A 24,799-nucleotide genomic window follows, 5' to 3' on the forward strand; every position below is an offset into this window, starting at 1 on the left:
TGGTTGTGGTGGTGGGGGGGCGTGGTTTCAAAAAATTTCTAGAAGTTCGATCTGCTCATTCTTCTTGATGACTTTTGGCGATATTACAGGATTTTTTGTAATTTTTATTTTTATTTTTTTGTGGTCACGGTTCCCCTAACCCCCTTTTCCCCATAGACCTTAATGTCTCACCAACCGCAGATTTGCCAATGGCAAGGCATTGTCAGAATGGAACCCTAATGGTTGGCAAGGGATGACTGTAGACCCTTAAGAAGTAAGTTCTTTGTGGCTAATAGAAGTGGTTGCTTGGTTCCATTTCTAGTCCACTGGCCTTTTCAGATCAATAGCTGAAGACATTTTTTGTGGTTAAACATTGAACTGATCATTTTGATGACGATTTTGCAGATCGAAAGACAATTTATAAGGAACTGCCGTCTACTGTTATGCTAAACCTGCCTATCATCCTTAAAATGGCAGCTTAAATATAATATGGCTGTGCTTATGCTAAGGATCAAAATGGGAAAGAAGTTGTTTTTCTCGTATCTGAACTTTAGTAAAGATTTCTCCCCAGCAAAATATCTTTACCATCTTGTAACATCGAAGTACCAGAGTGCTTTCATCTTAGCCCAGCTTAATGCGCTGCCATCAGTAAAGTGTGCCGTCGAGCTGATGTTGACTCCTGGCGACCACAGAGCCCTGTGGTAGAATACCTCCTCCCACCCAGTATGAGATGATGCCTTTCATCATCTTTCTATATCGCTGCTGTCCAATATAGTTGTTTCCCATACTCTGTGAAACATCCCAGCAGGGATTCGAACTGGCAATGTCTTGCTTAGTAATCTAGTCATTTCCCTGCTGCGCCATTAGGTGGCCGCCATCAGCTGTACTGGAGGGGAAATACCTCCAAATTCCTTATGCAGATCAGATTTGTACCTGCCAGATAGGAGAGGTTGGACCATGTGGTATTATTATATTGCCAGTTTTATAGAGATATTTGTCTTCTTTTTATAACCCCAATTCTAAAGAAATTTCCAGGCAGGTCAGATAAATGTTATACTTCTCTTTTTCTTTCAGACTCCAACATGGACACGACACTAAATGTTGCAAAATGTTGTTGCTCCAGGGCCTGCTCCATTTGGAGTCAGATGGTTAAATCTGTAATTTGATTCCCTGGGGAAGTGTTAGTGACTGAGTATTGATTTAGTGTATCTGTAATATCGTAAATGGATGTGACATAAGCTATAGGCTGTATCTGTAACTCTGCATTCCCCCCGCCCCCCCTTGTTTCTGTGTCTGTTTCTGTTTGTTTTCTGGTCTTGGATTGTAATAAACTTAAGCTGTATGGGGGGGGGAGGAATCTTATCTGCCCTTTGTAACAGATTATTATTTTTCTTGAATGTTGGAGAGGATAAGACTTGGCATTACATGTTTTTGTAAGAGTTATATGTACTGAATTGCCAAGAGCATTAGCTGTGAAGAGAAACATCTGGATAAATGGGGAAAGTGTGTGTGTAAAGATGCCTCGGACATATGGAATGATTTGATTGGCAGAGGAATTATCTTCTGGACAAGTCTAGGGCAAGTTGATGTGGACTAATTATCAAGATCGCGTTTAGAGGGACTTTCCAAGGCAAAAATATACCCATGAACTTAAAGGGACTTCCTGACGTTATCTGCTTCTAGACTCAGAGGCCAATAGCGAGAAGAAATCCCTGCCTGTATCAGGGATAAAGTATCATCACCAGACTGAAAAAGAGGGAAGACTGAGAACATCGCAAGTCACAGGTTCCTCTGCGCAGCACCTCTTCCACACCTGTGATCAAACCTAAAAGACCACCTGAACTACCTGGCTGACCACCTGTTTTTCAGGCAGTGAGTATGAAGGTTGCATGAATGGTGGTGATTAGGGATCTTTATTTGCAGGTAAAGGCTTGGCTTGAAAAGCATAAAACAATTCATGGTTTCCCACAAACTCAAGAAATAAGTAAACTTATAACAAAAAGTCTGGCGTGAGGTAAGGAAACACCAGAATTGTTGCTTTGTTTCAGGAAGAAGGAAAAGTGAAACATCATCAATGTGGAAATAGACCCTTAAGAAGAAAGTCCTTTATTGCTAATGAAAGTGTGATTGGGAAATTATGTCTTCTTTAGAGATGTAAGTATTTGTATTTGCCTTAGCTATCTTTATAAGCGTAACAGCACAAGCAATAAAGTACTTACTTTTTAAGGGTCTATTTCAGTGATTAAGAGATGTACTTGGTCTCTTTCCGTGATTAAATGATGGTTTAATAATGGTTAAATATCTATTTGACCATTTTAGTATCTCTTTTTAAAGTTGCTGTTCTTTGCAGATTGAAAGGGAAATTTTAAAGTTAAAAAGAGTTGTTGCCCATTCATTCTTTAAAGATGTTATCGGTATAAGTGTTTACTCTTCAACAGAAAAGTAGCTGAAAGGAAAATACCATCTTTTAAAACAGTGTCTGATCTATAAATCTAATCCACATTTCCTACAAAGCCAAGCAGTAGATTTCTTGTCAGGAATAATGGCTACCCAGCAATTTTGCTGCTTTATCTCATCCAGAAGTATCAGCACAAGGTGTGCTAGAAGAAAGAAGCCCTGAGACTTATGCAGCAGTATTATATGCAATGAATTCTTTTTGCGATTCAGAAGGGATAGTTCGTTTTCATGATGTTTGAACATTGCTAAACATTTTTCTAGTTATTATTTCAGATGGAGTGAAATGAAACATGTGGATTTGGATACATCTTTAAATTCAGAGTCAACCAGATGAGCAGCTAAAGGAGAGGAAATCATGGGAAGGGGACGAATTTATGCATCAACATACACAGAAAGGAATTGCATTCCACTCATTCAGAAAATGAATGCACACCCCTACGGGTCACTGAATGATGAAAGGATCTCCGAAAATAAGGATATTGTCTCTGAAAGAAGGATATTGTAGAAGTGGGAAAGGTGCAGAAGAGGGCAACCAAGATGATCAGGGGGCTGGAGCACCTTCCTTATGAGCTAGGCTACAGCATCTGGGGCTCTTTAGTTTGGAAAAAAGGCGACTAAGGGGATACATGATTGAGGTGTATAAAATTATGCATGGAATGGAGAGAGTGGACAGAAATTTTTCTCCTTCTCTTATAACACTAGAACCAGGGGTCATCCCATGAAACTGAAGGGAAATATAGGACAAATAAGAAGAAGTCCTTTTTCACACAGCACAGAATTAATCTATGGAATTCTTTGCCATGGGATGTGGTGATGGCTAGCAGCTTGGATGGCTTTAAAGGGGGCTTAGGCAAATGCATGGAGGACAGGTCTATCAATGGCTGCAAGTCTGGTGGCTATAGGCCACCCCCAGCCTCAGAGGCAAGATGCCTCTAAATACAATACAGGGGAGCAAAAGCAGGAGAGAGGGCATGCCCCCACCTCTTGCCTGTGGGCTTCTCAGAGGCATCTGGTGGGTCACTGTGTGAAACCAGATGCTGGACTGGATGGCCCTTGGGCCTGATTCAGCAGGGCTGTTACGATATGTTTCAACAGCAATATTTACTAGAACCTTGATAGCATTTAATGGTAAGAAACAACAAAAGCCCCAGCATATGGGGCTCTTGAGTTTGGAAAAAAGGCGACTAAGGGGAGATATGATCGAGGTATATAAAATTATGCATGAAGGGCGTGCCCTCACCTCTTGCTTGTGGGCTTCCCAGAGGCATCTGGTGGGCCACTGTATGAGAGGATGCTGGACTAGATGGGCCTTGGGCCTGATGCTTCAGGGCTGTTCTTAGGTTCTTATGATGATTTCCCATGAAGCACAGCAGTACTGCTTGCAGGACACCAGGCAATCATTGCTGTGGAAAGGCAAGTTGAGGGAGCACAACTCCCATCATCCCCAAGCCCTAATGGCCATGAGGCACTGTAGCTGGGGGTGATGGAAGTTATAGTCCAACATCATCTGGAAACACAGCTTTGAGAACACTTGCTATAAGAACATAGGACATAGGAGGCTGCCATATACTGAGTCAGACCATTGGTCCATCTAGGTCAGTATTTTCTACACAGCCTGGCAGCAGCTTCTGTAAGGCTGCAGGCAGGAAACTCTCTTGGCCCTATCTTGGAGAAACCAGGGAGGGAACTTGAAACCTTCTGCTCTTCCCAGAGCGGTTCCATCCCCTAAGGGGTATAACTTACAGTGATCATACATACAGTATGTAGTCTCCCATTCAAATTCAAACCAGGGTGGACCCTGCTTAGCTAAGGGGACAAGTCATGCTTGCTACTACATGACCAGCTCTCCCCACTGACCAGCTCTCCTCCCATAGCTTTAAAAGGATATTAATTTTTTTTAAAAATCAAGTTTCAATAAACTTTAAAACCAATCTATTTATTAGAACTTTTTATGTTTCTTTTGCCTTTTTCACTGATATATTGAGTACAAATTTTGAGCTTGGCCACACCACAGATTTAGCCCTCATCCTGAATCATGAAATTTTACTCACAAGTAGGACTTTTTGCTCCCGAGTATGGCGGAGTAGATTGCCAGCCGCCACCAAATTTTCCAGACCACAGAACCTAAAATGATTGTCTATGTTGCTTCAGGAGAGTCAAGCAGTGAACCCCACCCCCCACCCTGAATCCAAGCATGGCATCCTGTGTGACTCTTTCAGGCAACTCAGTTAGTAATATGCACTGCTAGAGACATGGGCTCTCTTGAAATATCTTCTATATCCTATTATATAATGGTTCTTCTGACCATCTGCATCACACTAACTTATGTGTAGTACTGAGGTGGATGGAGATTTGTTTCTGTGACATTGTATTTCACCAATAAAGACTGAGTTGGTAACAGTTCTTAAAGCCATTAAGAGGATTGTTGTAAGCTGCTATTAAATCTCAGCCACACATGCAGGTTCCCATACACCACAGCAAGTTTACTTTGAAGTATCCTGGGAGTGTTGTGTGTGTGTTCGCACATTGGGGGGATTTACCTCCCTGTGAGATTTCAAGGTGCACTCCATATATGAATCGAGTTTTTTCCTGCACATTGGCCTGAATTATGCCCATGCTAAAAGTTCCACTTTTTACATGGCTTTTTGGGATACTTCCAAGTACCCCAATGTTTCTTCTGAGATGTATGGAAAGACCATAGTGATAGAGCAACTTTTCCTAAAGCCTTTTTTTTTTTTTTGGCCTTTAAAAAAAATAAAAATTGCTGGGTGATCTCATGGAACACCCAGCAAGACCACTACCTGGGCACTGGCAAGAAATAAGAGAGGCACTGAGGAGCACCCCCAAGCTGGCAGCGGGGCTGGCTCTGTCCCAGGAGCTGGGTGATCTTGTGGAACACCCAGCAAGACCACTGGCTTGTGGGGGTGGGGGAGAGGGAGAGAGAGAGAAATGGATCCATTGACACCAATGCTAATTTCAGACCTGAGAGAAGAGTGTCATTTTTAATGCAGGCTTTATGTAAGGGAGGGCTTTCCATGTTGGTGTTGATGATGCAAGTCGGTGGTCTTGCGGAGACCCCCTAAAAACAAGTTAAGTTTTTTTGGAAGAAAAAAAATGCTTTTTATTCATTAAAATGAAAGTTTTTAGACGCACACACCACACATGCATGGTAGAGGAGAGAAAGGAGGCGTAGCAGCACCCTGTCTATTTTGGAAAACCATTGGCCAGAAGGGAACTGAGAAAGACCCAGAGCAAGCAGTATGAATGGTCCATGGAAAAAAGCTGAAAAGAACAGAGGGACACTGCATCAAAGCAGCCCTATGCGAACAGCCCCAGAATTTTTATTATTGCAGCTTCAGGCTTCTTCTTCTATGCAACTAATGATTAGTCACGTAATCCCATGATTAAGCCTGCCATCTGGGAATGGCCCAGGCCATAATATAGGGTGGTTATAAGTCCCACCCCAGTCTAGCACATGAATAGAATACTGGACTGCCCTGCAGGGTTGTTGTAAACTATTCTGTCTCAGCACCAGCTCTCCCGTCAACAACATGGAGATATAAACCCACGATATAACGGGCATAACATATCTCAGGCTCATTCTCCTGGAGTCCTAATCATCTGCACTCTGCGGGAAATTGTAATTTCTTCTCTTCTGATGTATTATATAATATTTTTTAAATTACATTTTTCAAATATAGTAAGACTTGCATAATGTGAATAAGCAATTGAGTATGTAAGTAGACTTGACTCCTGCCCTGGCTTCTGCTTTTGGGTGTCTGCTGGTGGGGGCCTCTGTTGCTGCTGCGGCTGAATCATAGCTACACACTTAAGTTCTGAATGTCTCCATTGTCTCAATTTATTTATTTTATTAGATTTATATATGGCCCTTCTTAAAGTGACTCAGGGCAGTTTACATTTAAAAAAACACACACACACCACACCACATAACAATTAAAATCAAAACCAATTTAAAATCAGATAAAAATTAAAACTAGATATCAATAAAAGCCGTGCTAAAATGATGGGACTTTAAGGCTCTCCTATGAGCTGCTATCAAGGTTGCCTCTGTAACAAGGCGGGGGAATGGCATCAAAACAAGCAAATAAATCCAGGCAATCCAGTCTGAAGAGAAAGCAGTGATCAGTCCAGTGCTGCTGTTTTAAATGTCTGTGCTGTTGTTGCCTGGCTGGCTTACATGGTGGCTTGAGCTTTCATGGGCAGAGACAGGGGCGTAACTATAATGGGGCAAGGGGAGACAGTTGGGGGCCCACTGCCTTGCCCCCCCCCCAGGCAAGTCACATGACTGACTCCCCCCCCCGCCGCACACCCACCCGGGCTTCCTTCAGTTGTATCTCCAAGATAGGGCTGGGAGAGATTCCTGCCAGCAACCTTGGAGAAACCGCTGCCAGTCTGGGTAGACAATAGTTGAGCTAGATGGACGGACTAATGGTCTGACTCAGTATATGGCCGATGCCTATGTTCCTATGTAAGATATACAAAAGCCAGAGAAGCATGTTCTAGGACACCAAGGAGGAGTTAACGCGCATTACTTTAGATATGGACTCTAGAGTGACTACTCCGTGAGAGGTTTAGACTCCAGAACCACCTTACGAGCACTTTCGATTTAGAACAGAGCTGGTTTTCCACCTAACTTCCAAAGCATTGTGTATAAGCTTTTCCCCGCACAGAGATACTAAGAGACACAGAGAGAGCTCACTGCGTCCCTGAAGCAACATAGTTATTCCATTTTTACCCGGAAGTTCAGACTATACGTCTCTTTAGCCCGTTTCCTAGCTCTGTGCACTTTAGTACAGCCGAGGTCCTAATTGTCGCTCCGGAAGGCGGAAGCGAGGTTTGGTTTCCGGTGTAAAGGGGGAGTGTGGCTCGTGTTGCGCAGGCGGGAAAGTGTTACTTGGTGAGAGGGGAGCGAGTAACGAGGGTACCGTGGGGTGCGCGTGCGGGCTGAACGGAGACCCGCGGGGAGGGGAACTGCACCGCGCGGGCTGGGGGAAATTTCCCGGCATTGGGGGTGGCGGGTGTTGGTGTCGGCGTCGCTGTGTCTGCCTGTCTCAGGAAGCCAAAGCTCACCTCCCAAGGGAGCTGCGAGGCAACGCGTGCGGTTCCCTTGGGCAGCACCAGCACCAAGCGAGATGTTCGGGTTCCCTGGGGAGTGTTCGGGGGCGGGGGGGGGGGCTTTCAGTGAGTGGCTGGCCGGTGGTGTGCTCTGCCGCTGCGAAGTCTGTTTTGTAAATGATGCTTTTCTTCTTTCCTCCCAGCGCCCCCTGATCCTCGAGGCTTCCTCTGTTGGTCTTACGTCTAGAACATGCCAGATACAAGAAGGGGCTAAATTGCTTTTCCGTCTGATTACATTCACAAAACCTCTTCCCGGACTGCAAGTGTGGTGGTGTGACTCCAACTCCTGCCGTAGAGGGCGGGGGTTTGGGAGGAGGAAGCTGTCAGCATGGCAGATACACTGGAATTTAATGAAATATACCAGGAGGTGAAGGGATCAATGGTGAGTGACGGGGGTGAACATGGGAATTGGAGGGGAAAATGTGAAGTAAGTTCAAGGAATAAGCTGTATGTTTGAAGGGAGACTGGCTTGGTAGGATGGTGGCTGCTCCCTTTGATGTTGATTGCAATGCTTTGCCACGGGTTGCTTGTATAACAGTGATGGTGTCCTTAAAAATAAGATTAAGAAATAGTGGCCTGCCTCTAAGAGCGTGAATGCTTTAAACTTAAGAACTGTGAAGCCCATGCTAATACACTGATTGGACTAATAAATACCTCAAGTGATTGTTAGGTTCCTGCTCATCTTCTTGTTTATACTTTTGAAGTGCAAGTCTTTGAAGCTTACATTTTATGCTTTGAAGTTCAATCAGTCTTGGACAACTTTCTGGTAGCTTTTTTGTTTCTCACTAAAATTTACTTATATATTTATTTAACATATTTATATGCTGTCCACTACCGAAGTCTCTAGGCAGTTTGCAATAACAAAATAACCCAAAAGATTAAACATTTAAAACATATATAAAACTTAAAATTAAAACAAAATCCAACTAAAACCAACAACAGCTTAAAAGCCTGGCTGAAGAGATGTGTCTTCAGTTGTTTCCTAAAAGCCATCGGATCAAGGAGCTCTAATCTCAGTAGGAAGTGCTTTCCACAGCCTGGGGCAACTACAGAGAAGACTTGCCTTTGAGTTGCCACCAGATGAGTGGAGGTTGACCTTCATGAACCTCCCCAATGATCTTAATAGGCGGTGGGGTTCATGGAGGAGGATGACCTCAAAACAGTGGTGCACCAGCTGGTAACCTCCCAGCTTGACTATTGCAATGCGCTCTACGTGGGGCTGCCTTTGTATGTAGTTCGGAAACTTCAATTAGTTCAGAATGTGGCAGCCAGATTGGTCTCTGGGGCAACCCGGAGAGACCATATTACGCCTATTTTGAAACAATTGCACTGGCTGCCGATATGTTTCTGGGCAAAATACAAAGTGCTGGTTATTACCTTTAAAGCCCTGAACGGCTTAGGCCCGAGTTACCTTAGAGAGCGCCTTCTTCTGCGTGATCCCCACCGCACATTAAGGTCATCTGAGGAGGTTCATCTCCAGTTGCCACCAGCTTGTCTGGTGGCGACTCGGAGGCGGGCCTTCTCTATGGTTGCTCCGGGGCTGTGGAATGCGCTCCCTGCGGAAATCCGTGATTTGAATTCTTTATTAGCCTTCAGGAGAGCCCTTAAAACATATTTGTTTGGCCTGGCTTTCCAGGGTTTTTAAATTCTAACCTGATTTTGGGGCTTTAATTACTGTAACTGTTTAATTGTTGTTTTAAAATGTTTTTAAATTGTTAATTGTTGATATATTGTTTTTAATTTGTTTTAGCTTTTCATTGTTTTAGTGGCTTGTTTTAATTGTAAACCACCCTGAGCCATTTTGGAAGGGCGGTATATAAATCGAATGAATGAATGAATGAATGAATGACGAAGAAGGCATTCTCTTAATGCATCCCGAGACTTCAGCTGGATGTGAAACGTGCTTGAGCCTTTCTGTTATTCAGGCGTATTAGTGCCACTGGGGGTATTACGTGACGGGCTAGTTGCATATTACTTGGGATTTATTCTGTATGGATATGACACCTTGTTTATTCCTAGGCACAAATTTTTGCTTAATTTACCATAAGATGTACATTTCTCCACATCGCTGAAACAAATTTCTTAGAACCCCCAAATGTCTTGTGGTTTTACTGGATAGCTTATATTGTCCCAGACTATGGGAAACACCTATATTGGGCAGCAGCGATATAGGAAGATGCTAAAAGGCATCATCTCACACTGCATGGGAGGAGACAATGGTAAACCCCTCCTGTATTCTACCAAAGACAACCACAGAGCTCTGTGGTAGCCAGGAGTCGACACTGACTCGATGGCACACTTTACCTTGTATTGTAGAGTTGTCTGTATATGTGCCACTGTTTCAGTGTTGATATTTCTTAGTAATCTCTACTTTCTGTCAATTTTTGTTTTTGAATCCTTGATAAATTTCTTGCTCATGTCACCATAATATCTGTGTGTCACTCTTGTTATGAATATGAATATATGTTTAGAGAGGAGAGAGAGAAACTTAATTACAGACACATATCCATAAAGTTATGTGCATGATACACTAGAGAGAATCTATATTATTAATTCCTGTAGACGGACCAGGGGGATGCATGGGGATCCCAGCCACGCCCCTGCTGAAGCCACAACCAATGGAGAGCCCAGAGGGGAGACCGCCAGCCAGGAGGTGGCAGCGGCGAGAAAAAATGGCAGTGGCGATGAGGTGGGAGGAGGCGGCAGGAGGTAGCGGTGGGGAGAAATAATGGTGGTGGACGGCGGCCCCACGAGGGAGCCTGGTGGTGGTGGCGCACCCTGGCAGAGCGGGCGGGCGAGTGAAAATGGTGAGGAAGGGAGGGAGCCCAGCAGGGAGAGAAAGCGCCTCTGGGGGGCGGGGTGGGAAAGCTGCTGGTGGCGGGAGGACGACGGGGACCTCTGGGAGGGGGGGAAGCAGTGGGGAGGGGAAGTGGTGGGGAGAGAAAGCGGCGGAGCCCGGCTGGGCAGAGACAAACTAGCAGTGCAGATGCCAATGCGCCGGGTCTGTTAGTATTATTTATTTAGTGCCATCAGTGTGCATGGTGCTACTACATGAGAAACATGGGTTTTGAAGATGTATTTCCAAGAAGTGAGAGAGGCAGGTTCACAGAGGTGTTCTGCAAAGTGAGCCATAAAAGGCTAGCAAGAGAGAAAATGCTGAATTGTTGACAAAAAGCCAAGGAGACCTTGGCAGCAAGAAACCTTCAGATGGCTGAGGGAGGTGGAGGAGTGAAGGTTGTTGCACCTTGCCATCATCTCTGTGTATCCTTACCTGCAAGGCCATGGAGAGCTTTACAGGTAAGGACATGGAGTTTCTGGTGGACCTGGGAGTGGATAGGAAGCCCATGTAGGGAATTCAGGAGGTGTATTGTATAGCCTGTACAAGGAGAGATGAGTGATTTTGGTGGCAAAGTTCTGAATAGAAATAAGAGAGCTGAAGTGTGATATGGGAGGCCATAGAGAAGGTTGTAGTAGTCAAAGTGGGAGATTATCAGAAGGAAATTGAACCTTGGCTTTTGTCAAGCAGGAGGAGAAAGAGGACCCATATCCTTGCTATATTCAGCAGGAGAAGCAAGTCTGCAAATGAGAAAATGTGTGGATCAAAGAACAGGATGGAACCACACATCAAGTAAAGGCTTTGTGTTTGGTCAACAGAGTGTTGTTAATGATTTGGCAAGATTATGGGGAAATTAAGCCTTAGTAGAGATGAAAAGTTCAGTCTTGGACATATTGAATTTGAGATGTCAGTGAAATGTTTATGTGGGAGTATCAGACAGGCAGATTCAGGATTGGAGGAGAGGGGGAAATTCTGGAGTAGACAGGTAGAGCTGGATGTCATCCACCTATAATTAGTGCTGAAATTCATAGAATTTGAGGAGGTCACCTGCTGGGACAGAAGAATGTAGATAGAAAATAGCATGGAGTCAAAAAACAGGTCCCTGAGGAACTTCAGAGGAGAAGGGGAAAGCAAAGATGAGAGTTTCTCCCTGTGGAAATGTTGAATGAGTGATTAGGCAGGTAGGAAGAGAACCACCTGAGGACAATCATAGGGCAGGAAGGAAGTCAGTTATCAGCTGTATCATAGGCAGCAAAGAAGCCAAGTAAGATGAGGACAGAGTTGACACCTTTGACTCTGCCAAATGAGGAGATAATGTGATTTTATTTTCACAGTGGAAAATTTTCACAATTACTATCGATTCAATTCAGTTATTTTCACAGCAGTTTCAGTGAAATGCAGAAGGCACAAGAGAGATTGTAAAACTCCAATGTCTGGACTTCTTATTGAACAAATAAACACTATCTTTTTAGTTTCTATTTTTTGTTGAAGTAATAAGGCATTCAGTTTTTAAGATAATAAGAATTGCTTTGTAGGATCTGATCAAAGGTCCACCTCCCCAGCTAACCTTTGAGAAGTTAACAAGCAGTGTATGATTTTATGCCTTTGATTTCCTGTTCTGCAGAAATGGGTATGTCTGAGAATCCCTAAACTATACTAAAGCCAGACAGCCAACCCAGCAGTGCTAATACTTGCCTATGGCCTGAGTCTCACCTCTAAAAAGGGACACAAAATGCTGAATGCCCAGTCTAAGTGATATCAAGTATATAACTAAGTATAAAATGTATTTCAATTCCATCCTGAGCATTTGGGCTGGAAACAATTCTCAGAGAAGGAACTCCCACAATAGTAGCACAGCTGCTGAGAGCACCACTTGATATGTGTACTTGCTGTCCAGGTGGTTTTGAGTGCTTAAAGAGACACTTGTTTGAGGAATGGAATTGTGTAGAAGAGCCCACCTTTTGGAGGGTGATATCTTTCCCCTCTAGTTTATGGGAATTGTGAAAGAACCCTTTGGATTCATCTCCTCTTGCTAGATTACTAGAGTAATCTAGTAGTCTTGCTAGTAGTCTCTCTCTTTTGGGTTAGAATGATGGTCGTCTGCGACTGAGCCGACAAGGTGTAATTTTCAAGAACAGCAAAACGGGCAAAGTGGACAACATCCCAGCATCGGAGTTGGCAGAGGGCATCTGGCGGAGAGTGGCATTGGGCCATGGTCTCAAACTACTTACTAAAAATGGCCATGTCTACAAGTATGATGGATTCAGAGAGACGGTAAGGTCCCTTTTACTATGGCTTTGCTTCTGAACATGACACAGTAAAGTGCTCTGCTGTGAGGCCTTGGGACTTGGCAGGGAGAGCAGTTTTTGCTGTTGGGGCAGATTGATAGCTTTTAGAATCTGCTATTTAGTATCAATTTTAGCTAATCCATTCTGCAGATACATGTCCAGTTGTATGACATCTTGCTTTCCCCGCTCTTGTGCTCCTTTTCATGACTCGTATTAATTCCAGGCTCTTACAAAAGTGATGCCAGTTCTGCACTAAGTTGTGTAGAGAATTCTTAACATTGTGCACCTCTTGTAGGAGGTGATGCTTTGTTTTTATGGCTATCTGCATCAAAGTAAGCTTGTTAAGATGTATGATGATGATGATTTTTACAATGCACCACTTTTCAACAACAACAAACAAATTCACAAAATGGTATAGCATGCATAGTTTAAAAGAGATTCAGGACTCACAATTTAAGGGCAGGGGAAACACAGTGACACCCGCAAATGGCCACTGGAAAATATGCTATATTGGATTGGATAAGAGCAGTTGCTCTTCTTCTGCCAAATATGAGATCCATTACTACAAGTATCACTTAAATAAATATCACTGCTAAATATAAGAGACCCATCACTACCTCTTTACCCAGTTAACAGGGGATTTATATTACTCCAGTTTAGGGTGTGCGAAATTGTTCATATTGCAAGGCATGGTGGGAACTCTTCTTGGGTACAAAGAGCCTACTCTCACTATAAAATATAATAGAAAATATTTTATTATTTATATATTTAATAAATTTACTGCCTATTACAAAGTCTTGAGGTGGTTCACAAACAAAAACAGTCAAACATTAAAATAATTACAAAATTCAGCTTAAAACTGAAATAAGAACTGAAATAAAAATATCCCATTGGCTTTCAGATGTGTTAATGGGCTTTTTCCTGATGAAGTATTTTCTTCCCTTAGGAGTTTGACAAACTCTCTGATTTCTTCAAGACCCACTTTCATTTGGACTTGGCAGAAAAAGATCTCTGTGTAAAAGGGTGGAACTGGGGGACAGTGAAATTTGGAGGTGAGTTGGTGTTGGACAGATGATATCGTAGGGGAAATTGGAGTCTTTAACTTAAGTCTTGAAGGCAGAGCTAACAAGAGAAAAGGGAGGAATTTTCTCCCCACCTAAGAGTGGGCTTTTCTCTTAAGATACCCTGTTGCTCTTTTGCAGGACAGCTCCTCTCCTTTGATATTGGGGAGCAGCCAGTTTTTGAAATCCCACTCAGCAATGTTTCCCAGTGCACAACTGGCAAGAATGAAGTGACGTTAGAGTTCCACCAGAATGATGATGCTGAGGTGTCGCTGATGGAGGTGCGATTCTATGTGCCGCCCACTCAGGAGGATGGTTTGGACCCTGTGGAGGTGAGTGCAGACCGAGTAGAGATGATGGAGGAGAGGCAGAAGGAGAACCAGCTCACAAAACCTCATTCCTATCTGTCCCTCAGGCATTTGCACAGAATGTGCTGTCGAAGGCAGATGTCATCCAGGCCACTGGTGATGCTATCTGCATCTTCCGAGAACTGCAGTGCTTGACGCCTCGTGGGCGCTATGACATCCGTATCTATCCCACTTTCCTGCACCTCCACGGCAAGACTTTTGATTACAAGATCCCCTATACTACTGTTCTACGTCTTTTCCTACTGCCCCATAAAGACCAACGCCAGATGTTCTTTGTGGTGAGAAGCTAAGGAATTGTGGGCAGCAGGTTTCTTTTTATGAGTAATAATTATGGTTGCTTGTAGTACTTTCTGTTCATAGGTGGTGGTCTTCTTCCTGCAGGTACTTTGAGACAGCAGTTGCATTAATTTCATGTTACTAATTTAAAAGCCAGAAATTGTGAATTGTCCATATTATGCAGCACTCCTTGTGACTGAATAGGTAGAAAAGAATCCAGAAGTAGCCTTCCAACTCACATCTTCTCCACACTGTCACTAGGCCAGATAATATTTTAGGAGTGGTGCTGTTACTCCCCACCTGCTTCCTTGCTCTGTTCTTCTCCCACAGACGCCTCCATGAGGATGTTGCAGGCATGAGGGGTGCTGGGGCTGTAGTCTTAGCATTTTTCCCAAGGTGGCAGGTCTCGTAGCTCTCCATGGTTTCCAAGCACATCAGGCATGGAGAGAGATGGAGTTGTTTTGTCAGTGTTGCACTGTTAACTTCTGAGTGAGTTAGTTTGTTCCTGTCCGTGAGGCAGGGAAACAGCATAGCAGGTCCCTTAGAAAGATAGCAACCCTGTTCCAGGGATGGTGAGTTTTGCCCCCTTAGGGAGCTGTTACTTCTCAAAGTAGAAGGTTGGAACTTGCATGCACAACCTGGCATGGTGGTACTAAGGTCTGCCATGCTCTCAGGAGTTGATATGGTAGTGGTAACTCTTGACCATCTATATCCACAGCTTGGGATAGCTTGCCACTTGATTCCTTATCTGTAAACAGCCACTACTTATCCTGAATGAGTGGCAGTTTCTATACTTTCCCTAGATCATGTTCTTTGCAGGGAGGTTATTGTCCATAGTGATCTCTTCTGCATTTAAAAAGTCTTACAGTTCTAAAAGGTGAATCTGTTTGATCCTGAAGCTTGCAGATTGCAAAAAATGATTACTCAAAGCAGAGGAAACTGCTTATTCTCCCAGTTGAGTCCCTGTGAAGAATGAGGCTGTCTGAGATGCCATTTAGATTCCCATCCTACTGGTGGCTTGCAAAGAGAAGCCTTGGTCAAATGTGGCTAGATGGGAAAGAAGGTCAGGCTAGACAATCCTCACCATGTTCTGAAAGAGGAGCTGCTTGTTATATCACTGTGGTCTGCTTGGGCTCTATGTCAAGATTCATGTGGGTGTTTCCAACTTAATAGAATGTTTGTCTCTGCTTCCTTTCAGATCAGCTTAGACCCTCCTATAAAGCAAGGGCAAACACGATATCACTTTCTTATCCTACTCTTCTCAAAGGATGAGGACATCTCCTTGACCCTCAACATGAATGAGTGAGTACCTATCACCGTTTTGACTCCACCAGGCAACTTCCATCCCAAAACTGACCCTGCTGATCTTCTCCAAGCTTCTAGGCTTGACTCTAGTGATCACCTCTAAATGTTTTATGTATAGAGATCTGCTGGCTGCTAACAAGATAATGGAGCTATAGTCATTCTTGGCAGTTTTCTGTCTCTAAGTTAAACAGAAATAGAAACAATGTTTACAGGGTGAAATAGTATACAACTAAATAAAGTTATCTAGTTGTATACTATTGTATACGAAATAAGTTATTTAGCTGTTTACTATTTAACCCCATAAACATTTTCTACAGTATAAGGTAATTGTCTCTTTCCTTGCAGTAATCCTTTGTTACAAAACAAAATAAGTTTGCGTTTTATATTGTATGGATGTAATATGGAAGCTGAGAGAAAACGGCTAGTATAAGTTTCCCATAATGCTTGTGCACGATACATATGAACTGGGGTCTCGACATTCTAGCCTCAAGACTGACTGCATTAGCACTAGTTAGTTCAGGGGTAGGCAACATTGGCACTTCAGCTTCAATTCATTGTGGCTGGGGATAATGAGAGTTGTAGTTCAACAGTAGCTGGAGAGCCATGGTTGCCTAGTCTGGGTAGATCTTCAAACGCTCTTTGTTGTCACACAGCCCTCTACATCACTTCCAGTATCTCAATGGCCCTGGAGTCTGGTTTTGTCTTGATCTGCATTCTCTTTGTTTATAGGGACGAGGTAGAGAAGCGCTTCGAGGGACGGCTTACTAAGAATATGTCGGGATCCCTGTATGAGATGGTCAGTCGTGTCATGAAAGCCCTTGTTAACCGCAAGATCACTGTGCCCGGCAACTTCCAGGGGTGAGGAATGCCTGGATGCTGAGAGAGGAATCATGAGATGTTGTTCCCTAGGCAACATTTTTGTTGTCTGGGTGGCGAGTGTATGAGAAGAGATGGCTGGGTTGAAATTTCTGTGGATTTTGTGAATTAAACTTGGAAAAATGGTCCATGGTGGAGGTGAAGTGATTTAAAATCACTTAGTTGTCTCCACTTAGTTGTCTCCACAAGGTACCTTTACGTGTCAGTTGTCAAGACCTGGAGCTAACAGAGTAACGATTGTGGGGTTGTGTGGTTAGTAGACTGTGCGCCTGTTTGTGGCTGAACTAGATGTATCTTACCCTTTACAGGCATTCTGGGGCACAGTGCATCACTTGTTCCTACAAAGCCAGCTCGGGGCTCCTGTACCCTTTGGAACGTGGCTTCATTTATGTGCACAAGCCACCCGTTCACATCCGCTTTGATGAAATTGCTTTTGTAAACTTTGCCCGTGGAACCACAACCACACGCTCCTTTGACTTTGAGATAGAAACTAAGCAAGGAACACAGTACACTTTCAGCAGCATAGAAAGGTGAGTGAATGTAACCCTGCAGAACCATAGAATCACATCAGCCAGTCCTCCAAGCTGCTACTTTGTGGAAGGCAGAATGTCTTCCATCCTGGAGGAACAGGATAAAATGGCCACCACCCTGAGCCTTTTCCACTCCAAAAGGCAGTGTAAAGAGCAGCTGGTCTGTTGCTTGTGACTTCTAAATGGTTTTTCATATAATGTTCCTATCATGCGCTGATCCTGCTCAAACAATAGATCTGTTAAGTCACTGCTGTCTTGTCCAGTCCTGCTACTCAAAACTTATGAACACATATTTTAGAACTGGGTACAGGTAGGTGAACATTAGTCCTGTGCTAGATATCTCCAACTATGACTTCTCTTTCCTGCAGAGAGGAATATGGAAAACTGTTTGACTTTGTGAATGCCAAGAAACTGAATATCAAGAACCGAGGACTCAAGGAGGTACCTGCTACAGGAGGGTGGGCAAGAGAAAGGGCAGGGAAAGGCAATTTCTGTCTACTCCTGTTCCTGATATGCTGGGATGGGATGGGGGTTTCTCTTTCTCTCCAGAGCTTTCTCCCTTCTCAATTTCTGTTCTCTCCTTGTAGAAGAAAAAGGTCTGTGCGATTGTCCCCTCCTCTTCCTCCTCCTCCTCTTGGTTCAGGTCTCCTCTGCATGGCTGTGGTGAACATTCCTAATCACCATAGTATAACCTTGCATGAACCACAGGGAAGGGGCAATAGCCTGCTTGGCTCAAGGAGTGGCTTTCACCTAATCCACCTTAAAGTCACTAGCATGGTTCCTCCCTTCTCCTGGGGAGGGAAGGCCTTTCCCTCCTGGGCAGGGAAGCAAACCTGGGAGGCAGCATGTTCTCAGTTGAGGAATCTGCTTGTGTGTGTGCGAGCAACAAATCTTTACTATGCAGTATGTGTGCCCAGGAGCATGCTGGGGGTTGTAGTTCTAGAATCTCTGCATGCTTTGGTCGTGTAAAAAGTTGTGAGGTTTTGTCTGCTCAAGGAGTGGAGTGGCCTTGTGCCAGCTCCCATGGTGTTCCTTGTATGTGTTTCTAGGGCATGAAGCAGAACTATGATGAATATGCTGGCTCGGATGATGACTCGCACGATGCCTATTTGGAGCGTATGAAGGAGGAAGGCAAAATCCGGGAGGAGAATGCAAATGACAGCAGTGAGGACTCTGGGGAGGAAACAGGTAAGCCATTTCCTCCAGCTTGGAGAGAGAGACCAGCCTGTTCACTCCAAAATGCTTTCTGCAGTAGCCAGGACCATTTGCTTTTGACTCCCCTTCTTGGTATTTATCTCTCGGGATTTTTCTCTACCCAGATGAATCGTTCAATCCTGTGGAGGAGGAAGAGGATGTGGCAGAAGAGTAAGTATGGTGCATGTTTTAAACTGTCTGAAGTCCTGCTGTTGTGATTGCTGTGTTTGGAAGGGGTAGTGCTGCTTGATGCTAGATTCTTGGAGGAGTCTGTTCTTGAGGATGGGGCTTAACACTGGAACAGCCTCTGCTCTCAATGGAGTCTATGTACTGTGACAAGGTACTCAAGACCTTTGAGCATGTCTGACTGGCCAAAGAGTATGGAAGCAGACTATCCAACAGGGAAAGGTTGTATACTTAAATATCTCTTTCAGAGTGATAGGATGAAAGACAGGAATAACAGTCAAGCTTGATTACAGGAATGCCGTGAAGATCAAAAGAGTGAAACCAAGAACTGCAAAACTGGTTTCCAAAATTATTGGGGTGGGGGGGAGGGTCTTACAGCTCTGGTGTCATCTTAAATTAACCCTCTTGTGTGTTTTGACTTAATCTGTGAAATATACTGTCCTTGCATCAGGCCAGTATTGTATACTGAGGGCTGAAATTTTAAGAAATATTGGGAGCTTGTAAATTGGGGATGCTTTCACTTAAGTTGCTGGAGAACAACTTGGAGGGAGCCATCATGTGAATGGAGGCACTCTATCTAGAATGTATGTGGATCACACAACCTGCTTGGGTCTGTGGTATGGACATTTGAGTAAGAAAAGAGGATAAGGACAAAAGCCATTTTTTCTTGAATAACCATTCACATCACTGTGAGCAGTCCATCAGATACTTGCTGTTTTGAGAACCCTTTCTGAAATGTTTTCCCACAAGAATGGTACAACAGTTTAGTGCACACGCTCTCAAAACACATACTTAGTTGTAAGATAGGACTTCTGGTGCTGGTAAATACATAATGCATAATTCATATTGGCTTATGGTTTTTGTTCTTGAGCCAGTGATCCTGTGATATAAAGCTCAGAACATGTGCGAGCTGTAGATCAAATACTGGAGCAGTGAGTGTGTGTGTGTGTGGTGTGCTATTATGCAGAGGTATGTGCATGCTTTGCTTGTTTGCAAAACGGTTAGTAATTTTTAGTGGATATTTCAGGTTGTGAGCCCACCTCTCCTGAGTGACTTTTCTTTGAGACAGGTTTGATAGCAATGCCTCAGCCAGTTCATCTAGCAATGAAGGAGACAGTGATGACGAGAAGAAGAAACCTGCCAAAAAAGCCAAAATTGTCAAAGAACGCAAGCCCCGCAAGAAACCATCTGAGGTGAGAGCAATCAGGATAGGACAATTGTTGAATTCTGATAAATTCAAGTGGCTTGTTCTGGACACAGGAGAGACTTGCCAATAGCCCAGACTTGCCAATAGCCCAGGGACAGCCTATTGGGAGGGAAGAAAATATACCACTAAATATATTTGTTAAATCAGTTTTTAAGTTATCTTACAACTAGATGCATGACATGCAAGAAGCTGCTTGCAACTGGAAATGTGTCTGTGTCTGTTGCATTAGATCAGCCTTATGTTCAGTGCTAGTAGCACTAGTGCTGTATTCTACTGGAGAGATCTCTGTGCAATGGGAGACTCTCTCAAGAGTCCCTTAGATGAGAGCAGTTGTCATCACATTGGATCCCATTGTTGTGGGTCACTTAATGTGTGACTCTCCCTAGGCCAGTTGCTCAGCTTCATTATGTAATCCTTAAGTGGCTTCAGAGACTGGCTGTTAAAGAAAACTGTTTTTCTTAGATCATGCCAGTAAACTAGTTGGATGAAGAGAGAAGCTCATAATGTACAGGTGGAAATTACACCTGGACTAATTCCAGTGAGAAATGAGGCTCAATTTTATTTTTGTGAGGGCGAACAAATTGCCATGGGATAGGGTGTGTTCTAATCCCCTGGAGCCTTTGAAACCATGATAAAGGACTATAATAGGAGAGGCTTTGGCACAGGGGTCGGGAGCCTCTTCATTGGGAGCTACGTTGCCAATTCTAAATTGGCCTGTGAGCTTCATGCACACACCTGCATGTACTTGCACATAGAATGAATGTCTATTTAGTCATGCCTGTTCTCCCTCTCCTCCTCCTCTGCTCCCTTTCTATGCTTTCAGAGGCATACACTGTCCACAATTCAGAGATAATTTCTGTGTACCCAGAAAGTCTTTTGAACTTCCCTTCACCGCTTTCCAGAAATGGCCATCAATGTGTTTGCGTAAGCTGTCCCAAATGTTGGGGCAGATCCAAAAGCAGCCTCTAAAACAGTACTAGGAGTTGGTGCTAGAAGGGGAAAAAAAGAGCAAAATCCCATTACTCCTGCACATGCCTAAAGGGACTGTCTGGATCACTGCCATAATCTGCATTCAGAATCAGATAGGTTGTCACATTTAGTTGCATGCTTTCAAGTGCTGGTTTCTCCTGTGTGCATTGGGACCAGTTTAACTGGGATTTGGTGTAGAGCCCTGATCAGTAACACTTTTAAAAATGGGGCCATATTGAAGGACCAATGTTGATTCATTTTTGGGCTAGCTAAGATGGGTGAAAAAAGAAAAGCCACCTAATGGCGCAGCAGGCAAGTAACTTGTCTAGGGAGCAAGAGGTTGCTGCTTCGAATCCCTGCTGGTGTGTTTCACAGACTATGTGGGAAACACATAGTAGTACACCAGACTATGGGAAACACCTATATCGGGCAGCAGCGATATAGGAAGATGCTGATAGGTATCTCATACTGTGCAGGAGATGGCAATGGTAAACCCCTCCTGTATTCTACCAAAGAAAACCACATTGCTCTGTGGTCGCCAGGAGTTGACACCAACTTGACTGCACAACTTTACCTTAAGATGGGTAAAAGGTTTAACAAGAAAAAGGTTGTTTAACAAGCTTCTGTTCCCATGGTGGTAGTGTGGAAAGATTAAACAACCTTTTGCCTGTGATTGAACATGTGTAAGAGAGAGTTATTTGGATGGAGGTAGTAGGCTTTGACATTTGCAGGGAGCGTTTATTCTGGTGGCTTGGTTGGGCTGCCACTTACATCTCAGTACTATAGTATATTTCCTAAGTTTGCAGTGCTTTGATCTTGCTTTCCCTGTGTTAACTCTCCCCACCCCAGCTCCTTAGAGGCTCAATTTTTAGTTGATCCAACCAATGGAGGTGGACTTGGAATGGGAGTAAAAGCAGTGTGGGGCACTGAGAAATGACTGGTCATAAGGAAATGAGGTGCTCTCAGTTGAATTGTTAGCCTGAGGTTCTGCCTCCCTGCTGGATAAATCTGTGGGGATGTACTTGGGAGAAGGCTTGTCTTTATCATGAAATGGATTGTTGTCCTGTTCCCCTCCCTATCTCCACCCCCTTCTTCCCTCTACAGAATAAGAAAGGAAAAGACCCCAATGCCCCAAAGAGACCTTTGTCTGCCTACATGCTTTGGCTCAATGCCAACCGTGATAAGATCAGATCAGATAGTCCTGGCATGAGCGTCACTGATGTGTCCAAGAAGGCTGGAGAACTCTGGAAGGGGATGTCGAAAGAGAAGAAAGAGGTGGGTGAGGAGGACAAGTGCTGCTGCTCTTTCTTTATGGGAATAGAAAGTGAAGGCTGTGCACTTGCTGAGAAGGACTTTTGATGCCCTTGATCATGTAGTTGGTGTCACAAGCCCAAATTTTGTGCCACTAAGAAACAGTGGGGGGCACATGCAATAAATGTCTATAAGGCTATCCATGGTGTGGAGAAAGTAGATTGACATAATCTCCCCCCCCCCACATGCCCCCAATTACACAATACATTGGCAGTGTGTTTAGAACTTCATCACACAATGCCACTAAACTTTGGGATTTGTTGCTGTAAGATGTCGTAATGGCCACTGGCTTAGTTTGCTTTAAAAGCAATTAAGACACATTCATGGTGGAGAGATCACTTTTGTGGTCTGTACCTCACCTCTGCCTGCTGCTGCTTTTAGAGCTGTTTGAATTTTTGTTTTTTGTCTTGGTTGTATAGTTTTATGATGTCTGTAAACTGTCCTGGATTCTTCAGGTGAAAGGTGCCATGTAAATGTGAGAAATAAGTGATAGACTTGTGGTTGCAGGAATGGGATCGCAAAGCTGAAGAGGCCAAGAGGGACTATGAGAAGGCCATGAAGGACTACAGTGAGGGGGGCAAGTCAGACAGTTCCAAGAAGTGAGTAACAGCATTTTTTTCCAAAATATTGTTGCCCCATAGATGGGAAGCAAAAGCATTAAAGCTTACTCCTTTTGGAGAAGCATCCTGTTTCCGTCTTCCCTGTGTTGCCTCCAAGTGACCTTGCCAACTATGCCATTGCTGAACCTTGTCTGTTGCTTCACATGTTCAGGGAGAAATCCAAAAAGAAAAAGAAGCCAGAGAAGCCAGGGAAAGGCAAACCAGAGAAGAAGGCTACTCCTGCAAAATCCTCTTCTGTCAGCAAGAGCCCCTCCAAGCAACTAGGCGAGAGCTTCAAGAGTAAGGAATTTGTGTCCAGTGATGAGAGCTCCTCAGGCGAGGACAAGAAGGAGGTGGGTGCTCTGTGGTGCCAATGAATTGTGGCGGTGGTGGTGTGAGAAGTGTGTGGCCCATCCAGTTCAGAATCCCGTTAACAGCTGTCGTTGCTACAGAGGAGTTCCCTTTCGGTTTTCTTCACATGACATTTGCTGCTTCTTTGAGGTAAATCCTCAAAGTTACTTAACCCTGACTATGGTATTCCATAGCCCTCCTGCTCTACCCGGTCTTCACATTTGAAACAGTGCATTACTGTTTGCATTTAATTTGCTGAACACACCTTTTGAAGTACCTGGGATTTTCTGAGTTCAGCACACTCTGCAAGTACTATGTTGCAAAGTGGGGGAAGGCAAATGCATGGGGACACAGATTGGGTCAGGGAAGATAGATAGGGAGGAGCAAGAAATCCTGGACTATGCAGAAATCTGGCAACTGGAAAGGCCTACAAAAAGCCTTCTGTGCTTTCAAATATACTTGTATGGATGGCTCGTGGTTCTGGCACCCATGGTTTCATGTATCCGTGGTTGGGTCATAGGGACTCATTTTATTTGTTGGGCGAAAATAAGGTTATTTTTGCCTATCCATGGTTCTTCAGTGGCTGGCAACGACTTCTAATATCATTTCCTGCTGCCATTTTGTAGCATGGGGCCATTTTGAGGCTGTGTGCACACCTACACCTCGAAAAGGAACAAAAATTGGAGGATTTGGAAGTTTGGGAGGCATTAATGGAGAGCTGGAAAGCAAGGCACTGTGCTTATTTCTGCTCTCCTGTGATTTTTCATGCTTAGGAATCTAACCCCCTCAATTGCCATAGGGTTAAGGTTTCTTTATCTGCAGTTTCATTATCTGTGGAAATTGGGGGGAAAGGAATGCCTGCAAAACCTAGAAACTTGATATTTAAAAACAAAAGCTGTGATATTCCTGAAGGCAGTTCTTATGTGTTAAGTGCATACATATGAGGTGAGAACAGATCTTGATTTTAATTGTATACTGCGCTAATTGTTGAATTCCTTTTCAGTTTCTTCAAGCTCATTTGATCACTCTTCATTGTCTCTTGCTGAACCACATCAGCTTCAGCTACAGTGTGCACAGTAATTGTGTTGCTACTTTAGTAAAACCATGGAGCCACACAAGCACATTGCAATCTTTTCTGGATCATCTACTTTTCCTGCAGCTTAAACATCTTTTCTCTATTGCAGTTGGCTGCAGCGCCAAGGCTTAATTGATCTGGTCCCAGCAGTACCTAGCCTCTCTTCCCTGAGTTGATTCTGTTAGCATAGACCCTGTAAGGCATGTAGTTAATCTTGAATATTTCCCCCCTTCCTAACAATTCCTATGTTGCTTTTTCTCCAGGACTCGGAGGAGGAGGAGATCGCCAGCACCCCACCCAGCTCAGCAGAGTCTGCCTCTGGCTCAGATTAGCAAGAAACCTCCATCTACTCACCCCCCCCCACACAGACCCTGGTCCCCCTACCCCACTTTTCAAGCGATGTGGTTGCTATATTACTGAGGTGCAGCTGACTGGACCTTGTTTCATCCAGGCAAGTAAACTGCAGCTGGCAGCATATAGGAGTAGCTACCATGCTTCATTGGTCTACTCAACCTGCTCCCCTTCTAGTACTGCAGGTTGCGAGCAGGACCAATTATTCCATCTAGAGAGAAGGGATGGTGCTGGAAGAGTGAGGATGGGGAAAGCAGACCTTCCTTTTTCCAGCCTCCATGCCATGTGTCCAGTTAGATGGCAGGTTGAGGAGCTTGTGGCATGCAGCTGGAATCTGGGACATTATGCCACTTGCCTAGCAAGATGCAAGTTTTTTTAAAAGGTTCTCTGTATTTCTGTTCTGTTTTATCGTGGCTAACTGATTTAATAAAAAAATCAAGTGAC

At 44.0% G+C, this 24,799-nt stretch overlaps 2 protein-coding genes across 3 annotated transcripts in view; one reads left to right on the forward strand and one right to left on the reverse strand.

Annotated features, from left to right (window-relative positions):
- P2RX3 (purinergic receptor P2X 3) overlaps nucleotides 1–7,258 on the reverse strand; it is a 66,759-nt gene extending 59,501 nt beyond the window's left edge. The window contains exon 1 of the mRNA XM_053283833.1: nucleotides 7,193–7,258. The gene's annotated coding sequence lies outside the window, so the exon portion shown is untranslated. The remainder of the gene's footprint in view (nucleotides 1–7,192) is intronic.
- On the forward strand, nucleotides 7,223–24,799 carry SSRP1 (structure specific recognition protein 1). Of its 2 annotated transcripts, none has more exons than XM_053283831.1 (17): nucleotides 7,223–7,354; nucleotides 7,716–7,954; nucleotides 12,497–12,682; nucleotides 13,643–13,748; nucleotides 13,899–14,089; nucleotides 14,173–14,403; nucleotides 15,600–15,703; nucleotides 16,436–16,564; nucleotides 16,891–17,112; nucleotides 17,481–17,553; nucleotides 18,162–18,300; nucleotides 18,432–18,477; nucleotides 19,562–19,685; nucleotides 21,773–21,943; nucleotides 22,487–22,578; nucleotides 22,751–22,931; nucleotides 24,268–24,799. In XM_053283831.1, the coding sequence occupies exons 2-17, from the start codon at nucleotides 7,901–7,903 to the stop codon at nucleotides 24,334–24,336; spliced, it is 2,118 nt and encodes a 705-aa protein (XP_053139806.1). In that variant the 5' UTR covers nucleotides 7,223–7,354; nucleotides 7,716–7,900; the 3' UTR covers nucleotides 24,337–24,799. The 2 variants fall into 2 exon arrangements, with proteins under 2 accessions (XP_053139806.1, XP_053139807.1); XM_053283832.1 differs by having other exon boundaries at nucleotides 7,337–7,378.

The sequence above is a fragment of the Hemicordylus capensis genome, chromosome 1, assembly GCF_027244095.1.
Source record: "Hemicordylus capensis ecotype Gifberg chromosome 1, rHemCap1.1.pri, whole genome shotgun sequence".
In the NCBI taxonomy this organism is placed as follows: Eukaryota; Metazoa; Chordata; class Lepidosauria; order Squamata; family Cordylidae; genus Hemicordylus; species Hemicordylus capensis.

Bases quoted from the DNA above. Each gene is read 5' to 3' on its own strand.
- SSRP1 (XM_053283831.1), top strand. From the start codon at position 7,901: ATGGCAGATACACTGGAATTTAATGAAATATACCAGGAGGTGAAGGGA. The intron at 15,704-16,435 runs GTGAGTACCTAT...CTTTGTTTATAG, and splicing joins TTGACCCTCAACATGAATGA to GGACGAGGTAGAGAAGCGCT. The intron at 17,554-18,161 runs GTACCTGCTACA...ATGTGTTTCTAG, and splicing joins AGAACCGAGGACTCAAGGAG to GGCATGAAGCAGAACTATGA.